Source organism: Mus caroli, chromosome 3 (genome assembly GCF_900094665.2).
Source record: "Mus caroli chromosome 3, CAROLI_EIJ_v1.1, whole genome shotgun sequence".
NCBI lineage: Eukaryota > Metazoa > Chordata > Mammalia > Rodentia > Muridae > Mus > Mus caroli.
In genome coordinates, this window is record NC_034572.1 from 14451481 (window position 1) to 14458692 (window position 7212).

General features: G+C 42.0%; 1 protein-coding gene across 3 annotated transcripts in view; it reads right to left on the reverse strand.

Annotated features, from left to right (window-relative positions):
• The window catches only part of Pde7a (phosphodiesterase 7A), an 87250-nt gene that overhangs the window by 8380 nt on the left and 71658 nt on the right, over window positions 1-7212 (reverse strand). For all 3 annotated transcript variants that reach the window (XM_021157519.1, XM_021157520.2, XM_021157521.2), the window contains exons 6-7: window positions 4953-5048; window positions 4464-4564 (exon numbers count right to left, since the gene is read on the reverse strand). In XM_021157519.1, the coding sequence (XP_021013178.1) occupies window positions 4464-4564; window positions 4953-5048 (197 nt within the window). The remainder of the gene's footprint in view (window positions 1-4463; window positions 4565-4952; window positions 5049-7212) is intronic.

Genomic DNA, 7212 nt, shown 5'->3' on the forward strand with positions numbered 1-7212 from the left:
TGAGCCACCATGTGGTTGCTGGGATTTGAACTCTGGACCTTCGGAAGAGCAGTCGGGTGCTCTTACCCACTGAGCCATCTCACCAGCCCCGTAACTTTACTCTTAGTGTCACCAAACTTAAGAAAATAACCATTATCAAAGTTTATTAGCTGACTATAGGTTTCAGCAATAAAAATGGCCACCTTCAGTCTATTACCAGCTATCACGAGGCTCCCCTCCTGGAAAACTGACACATTCTGTAAGGCCCAACTCCAGGGACCAACATTCTCCCATCTCCTTGTTCTGCCCTTTCACCCTGGCTAAGGCCTCATCAGTGTCTACAGCCCTTTACATTCCTGCCAGAGCTGCACTCATCTGCCTGTCTTTATTTAGGGTTACTTTATGATAATTAGTTCCTTCTACAGCCCCGTAAAATAACCTAACAGTAAAAACTGATGAGCATAAATCACTGATAATGCTAACATAGAAGGAGATGAGAGCACAACAAAAATGTCAATGAGATAATGAACAAATTCAGATCAGAATTTGGCGATTTCCTTTCCATGCCAGAATAAATCTTTTCTACCTCACTTGTTAAAAGTTGAGCTCAGTCACAAGTCTGGATGCTTATATCTAGGAAGCTACAAAGTGTCCTTAACATTTTTATTCATTATGAGGGGGACAGGACGCAGGTCATGATATGGGGATGAAGGCCAGAGGAAGACCTGCAGAAGTTGGCTTTCTCCTGCTGGCTGAAGGCTGGTCCGTGACTCAGCACTTTATCCACTGAGCATCTTGAAAGCTCTGTAAGGCATCTTAGGGGACAGAAGATATATGGTTTCTTTCTGCATTATACAAATTAGGATGTGAAAGAGCTTAATAAAAAAGTGAAGAAAATGAATTCCTCTTCAGAATATGTAAAATGTTTTTTAAAAATCAGACTTTTTGACTAGATATTGAGTATAGTCTTTTGGTTAACCCTTTGAGAAGGCCATGCCTGTATAGAGTGTGTTGATCACATTCACCTGACTACTCCCTTACTGCCTCCCCAGCCCATTTCTCATTTCCTCTACAAACTTCATGCTCTCTTTAAAGACCAAATTCCACCAAATGAATGTCCTACTTATTATATTCTTGTGACAAGAATATAACGCTAAATAACAGACAAGTTAACAGACAAGTTTCTGAATAGAAAATTAATGTGATTAATATGTGCAAAATTAATACATGGCTACACATAACTTTATACCTCAGGTCAAAAAATGAAACAAAAATAGAAGCAAGTGGATTTTTAAAAATCCTGTGGGGCGGTTGAAGATAGCCCAGTGGGTAAGAGCGCTTGTCTCAAGCCTGACAACTGAGTCTTATCCCTAGAAATCTGCAGAAGGAAACACTGGTTCCTAAACAGTGCCCTTTCACCTCTATACTCCAACTGTGGCATGGTCACATCCCACGCCACCCGCACATGAATGCACAGTACTAGTCATGACGTCTGTGGGGAAAATATAAAAGCAAGTCACATACTTAAAGCAGAAAACTGATTAACAATCTAACATTTCTTCTTAAAACTTTTAGTAGAAGGAGGACTTTATAACAAGTATAAGCAATTCAGTGGTATTAAGACTTATTTAGTGTGTGTACAATGCACACGCACATTCTTGTGTGTGAATGTGGTGTGTAATGGCTATGGCTGTGGAAGTCTGGGGACAACTTCTCTCACCTAACTTCATTTGAGACACAAGTCTATACTGCTTTTCCCAGAGCACATGCCAGGACAGCTGCCACGTCAGGCTCGAGGGACTCTCCTGCCTGCCATCTCTGAAGGAGTGCAGCAGCTACAGACACTGTAGGACACAGATGCTGCATATCCAACTCTTAGGTAGGTTCTAGGGACTCAAACTCATCCTCATACTTGTGAGGAAAGCACTTTCACACAGTGGACTCTCTCTTCAAATCTCCTTTCATCTCCTAATGGATCTGTGCTAAAATACTAACCACAAGCCACCTGGAGAGCAAGGTTTATTTCATCTTATATATCCAGGTTACAATACACCAGCAAGGGAAGCCAAAGCAGGAACATGGGGGAGGAGCTTGTAGCAGAAACCATGGAAGGATGCTGTTAATGGTTCACTCAGGCCTACCTGCCTAGGGATGGCACCACCTACCCCAAACAAGATCCTCCTATATCAGTTAATAATTAAGAAAATGCCTCACGGACAAATCTGATTTGGTCAGTTCTTCAGTTGAGGTCCCTCATCCCAGGTGATTCGAGGTTTGTGTCAGGCTGACAGCTGAAGCTACCTATGACTCCAGCCCTTCACACAACCTTGGAGTATTTGTACGAAGCCCTTGAACTTTCTATCCTTTTGATTTCTATCCTGCCAAGTACTTAAAGCCATGAACCACACAGCCACACCTGGCTAGAATGGATTTTTTTGTTGTTGTTGTTTTTCGAGACAGGGTTTCTCTGTGTAGCCCTGGCTGTCCTGGAACTCACTTTGTAGACCAGGCTGGCCTCGAACTCAGAAATCCGCCTGCCTCTGCCTCCCGAGTGCTGGGATTAAAGGCATGCACCACCACGCCCGGCTTAGAATGGATTTTTAGAAAGAAAAATATTGCTATTAAATGGCTATTGATGCTAGTAATATCTGGGTTCTGTGAATAAGAAGCTTTTAAAGTACAGGAAAGTCAGATTTCACTTATCTAAAAAACTATCTTCAGGGTCCTTTACATGAAAAGAAAACTATTAAGAGGTGACATTCCTTCAGTGTAATTCTGCTGTTTTGCTGTTTGCTGGTAGTATGCTGATTTTCTTCTGGTTATCATGAAGGCCAACATCATTTTAAATATAAGACTTCAGTACCCTGCTCCAGCAGGCTGATATTTTTATTCATTTTCCACATTCAGTAACAATACATTCACAACTAAAATTTCAGGTCAAAACTCCCTTCCTTCCCCTTTTCCCCTTTCCCCTGCCACGCACACTCCAGTGAAGTCTGTTTGACAGGCTGAGAAGCCTGGGAGCACTCACGAGGCATAGAGTTTCAAAAGGAACTCACCTCCTGGAGCTTTGGCATTCTCATAACCTGTATATTCATACCCTATCCCCACGCTAGTCTAGTGTATGGATCCACGTGCTCTCTTTTAGTATTATTTTATTGTAAGTGTCTTTTAAGATTGAATTCTGACATAGATAAAGCCTCCCACCAGTGTTCCAATGTTCCAGAAGCCAAGGAGCTTGGAATCCGGTAGCAATGCAGTAAGGAAGTTACCTATTCAGTAACTAACTAAGCATTACAAAAGCTGGAGCAGCTCAGGGCTGGTCTGCAGAGCGTTTACTAAGGACAGTAGCCAGTCTCACCCAAACAAATGAATACCAAGAAAGAGCTAGGGAATCCCACTGAGATAGAAATCTTCAGTACAGGCAACATTGCATATTAGAAGCAAGTTGGTTAATTCTCCTGACAAATGGAGATTCTCCACAGACACTTAAAAGTTACACTCATACAAGAAATTATCAGGGCCCAGGAAATAGGGGGTTGCAGTATTGCAGTATNCATGAGAAGGTCTGCTAGAGCAGAACCCCTGGTGGTGGGCTCAACAATAGACTAGCTTTGTACCTGGCTCCCTTCTTAGTGGCAGTGGCCTGGTCCTTCTTTTGATGTATACATTCCTTTTGTTTTGTGTCACTGTAACTTGGTGGATTGTATCTTGTTATTCTTCTGTATAAAAAGCTTGATGCTCGACTTGACAAAATACATTCAGATTCTACACAATCTCCTGTGTGCATCTGTCTGTCATTCCCACTGACTCCTTGCCCATCTACACCCAGAGACCTGTCCAAGCAGACAAAGGGACCCTTTCCCTTTCCTTCTCTTCCCTTCCCTTTCTGTTTCCTTCCCCTCCCTCCTTCCCTCCCTAGCCAGCATGTTGCTTAGGACATCAATAAATGTACACTAGTAAGAAAAACAACTCGGCGATTACCAATTTCTGACAGGCAAGGGAGAGAAGAAGTTACTATTTATTTAGTCTGACTTCAAACTCCTAGCAATCCTGCTATCTCAGCCTCTTAAGTGCTGGGATTTACAGGTGTGAACCTCCTTGTCTGCCTAAAGTGAGGCTCTTATATGAACTTCCAGGGACAAGAAGAACAATATTTAAGTGTTCTCCTTTCAAGTGGGCTTACATGTCTCAGGGACAGGAGAAAGTACAGCGTTTTATGTCTTATGGCCGCAGGCTCTGCACCAACACACCCAGCAATCTCACATGTGGGACACTTGAAAACAAAGTTGCATCTGTACGAACACAGAGCCCAAGGCTTTGAGAGCTCTGGGTCCCGTTCTCTAGTTCTTCTACTTATAACCACATCTGGAAACACACTCCGGTTTGATCTCACTCTCATAGCAGAAGCTTCGGACTCTGAGCTCAGGTACTAACTTATGGAAATCTGTGTCCACAGAAATTGGCGACTTTCAACCACCTACCTTAGGTTCCTTTAAGTAACAGTGCATGGCCTGAGTAACGTCTGCAGCATGGACTGCATTGTGGTAAGGATTTTGACTGTGGTAATCTTCTTGAATCATAACTGCATTTTAAAAAAAAAAAAAAAAAACTCAAATTTTAGTATACATGAGGGACATCCGAATATTGAAAGTGGTAATCATTAGTGATCCACGTATATTTTCCTTGTGGTTATCAACTTAAAGAGTTCACATTTTAAAACAGTCACTTCAGTTCAGCCAATCACCAGGTATTTCAGTATCATGCCACAGCAGAGACCATGAGAAAAAGATTATGACTGCAAAGCCAGCTGATACATGGCCTATCACACATGGTGCCTGTCACTGACGAAAATGTTGCCATGTCTTGAAGAGCTACAAGCATGTGCTTTAAGCTATGATCCTGATGGTTTGTTATAGCTGACTGACAGTTACGCCTTATACAGCCTTGTTAAATGTATTAGAATCACTTACCTAAAAACCGACGGAGTTTCACCATATCTAAATGGAAGTACTCAATCAATCCATGAAGACTAAATAAATGAAAGGTTAAGCTTACTAGACTATTTCCTAGAAAAGAAAGAGGAGAGGCCATATTAGTAAGACATGCAAGGCCAGAAGACTGCTGTCCTCAGATGGAGACTCCGAGCATGGACTTGGAAGCTCTGCCAATGCCTGTAGCTCTGTACTTTGATAGTATACACTTTAAATGTTAACATCTCCATTCTACACTAAGGAAAAAATGTTTCAGCTTTCTACAAAGAACTGAAAGATAAAAACTTTTACGGATTTTCAGGTTAAACAGGTTGGACAACAAACTAATACTCAATAGTAGAATATGGGAAAACTGACCTAGAGTGAACAAGCCATCTAACTTTACAAACACTTCATAAAAATGAATAGAACCACAGCAGAAATTTTTGGCTACAACCTTCCGAAAATTATGTTTATTTTTACTGGAACCGAACTTGGAGAGGACAGTCTCTTCTTCACAGTCCCCAAGACTGAAGCTCTGACAAAAGCTCTCCTCTTTTCTGTATTGAGCAGAGACCTGAGAGCTGGTGGAGGGCAGGCAGCACCACACACCTCCTAACTGTGCAGCTGACGCACAAGCCAAGTGGCCTCACTGCTGTCAGGGACAGGCCTCTTTCACTCTGCAAAGCACCTGTTGTAAGACTCTGTCACTCTTCACAAACATTTTAACGTGCTTCTTTCCCATTTTCTTCATGGACCACAGCCTCATAGGTCACAGGGAAAAAAATCTCCCTAAGCCTTTAGTTTCTTTTTCCTTAAACACTAATTTACCCGTATTTCCTCAAAGACAGATCCCCATCCCCTGGATACATTTCACCACAACAAGCCATGTTGTCTTGTCTCTTTCTCCTACAATTTTCCAAGCATCCCAAGCCTTGAGACATGCTGAACATTCATTGTCTATGGCTCTCCATCCCCACACATGCAGCCAGTGTTTATCCCTGCTGTCTGAATCCCCATCTTTATTATGCTTATTTACCCATCCCTGACAAAAATGCTCCAGTATATATACCTTATTCTATGTCTCAGGATTTGTAGACTCAATATAGGACAAATATGCTATATTAACAGTTAAATTGACTATTTTAAAGGGATTTAATCTCATAATTTACTGCATCACAGATAACACTAACATGCATGTGATTCTAGTTATCCTCTGAACTCTATGATACTTGGTAAAATATGAAAAAGAAACAACTAATCTCACAGTAAGAATTTATAATATTTAGAAGGGCTAATAAAGAATGAACTAACGACTCATCAAACCACTGTCAACAGAACCTATCGACGGATGCATGTAACAACTTGCAGAGAACGTCATCAAGGCAGGGGAACGCCACAAACAAGATTTTTAAATATAATACTGTTTATTATTGTGTATTGAAACAAACATGCATGATGGGAGCACATATGCCATGGTGTGTGTGTGTGTGTGTGTGGTGTGTATAAAGTCAAAGGACAACCTTGGGGAATCAGTTCTCCCACCTTTCTTGGGGACTGAACTTAGTTCAGCAAATGAAGACACTTCCTGTAAAAGCCTCATGACCTATCTCGCTGGACCATAAGGATTCTTTTACAGACAAAGACACACACGTATATATGTAGGTATGCATGCCATGGTACACATGATGGAAGTTGGAGGACAGCCATTCTTGCTTCCTAGCATGTAGTCCAGAACAGCAAACTCAATGTGTGCTGCTTTGGTTGCAAAGGCATCTTGCCAGCCCCAAGATTCTTCTAAAAGGTGATTTGGCATATCATCTCCATATGGAAAGTAGGAAGTATAACCTTAAATTGGATGCCAGGGAGCCAGGCACAGTGGCACAGATCTTTAATCTCAGTATCTGGGAGGGAGAGGCAGGAAGAGCTCTGTGAGTTTGAGGCCAGCCTAGGCTACATACTGAGTGCCAGGATCATCAGGACATAAAGACATTCTCTCAAGGTCGGAAAAAAAAAAAAAAAAAAAAAAGAGGAACAGAAAGAAGAGAAAGAGGGGGAGGACGAAGAAGAGGATGATGATGAGAAGACTGAAGAGGAGGATGAGGAGGAAGAAGAGGAAAAGAAGGAGGAAGATGAGGAGGAATAGGACAGTGAGGAAGAACAGGAGGAGGAAGGAGAAGAAGAGAAGGGGGAACAGGAGGAGGAAAAAGAGGAGGAGGAGGAGAAAGGAAGAAGGAAGAAGGGGGGAGGGGGAAGGGAG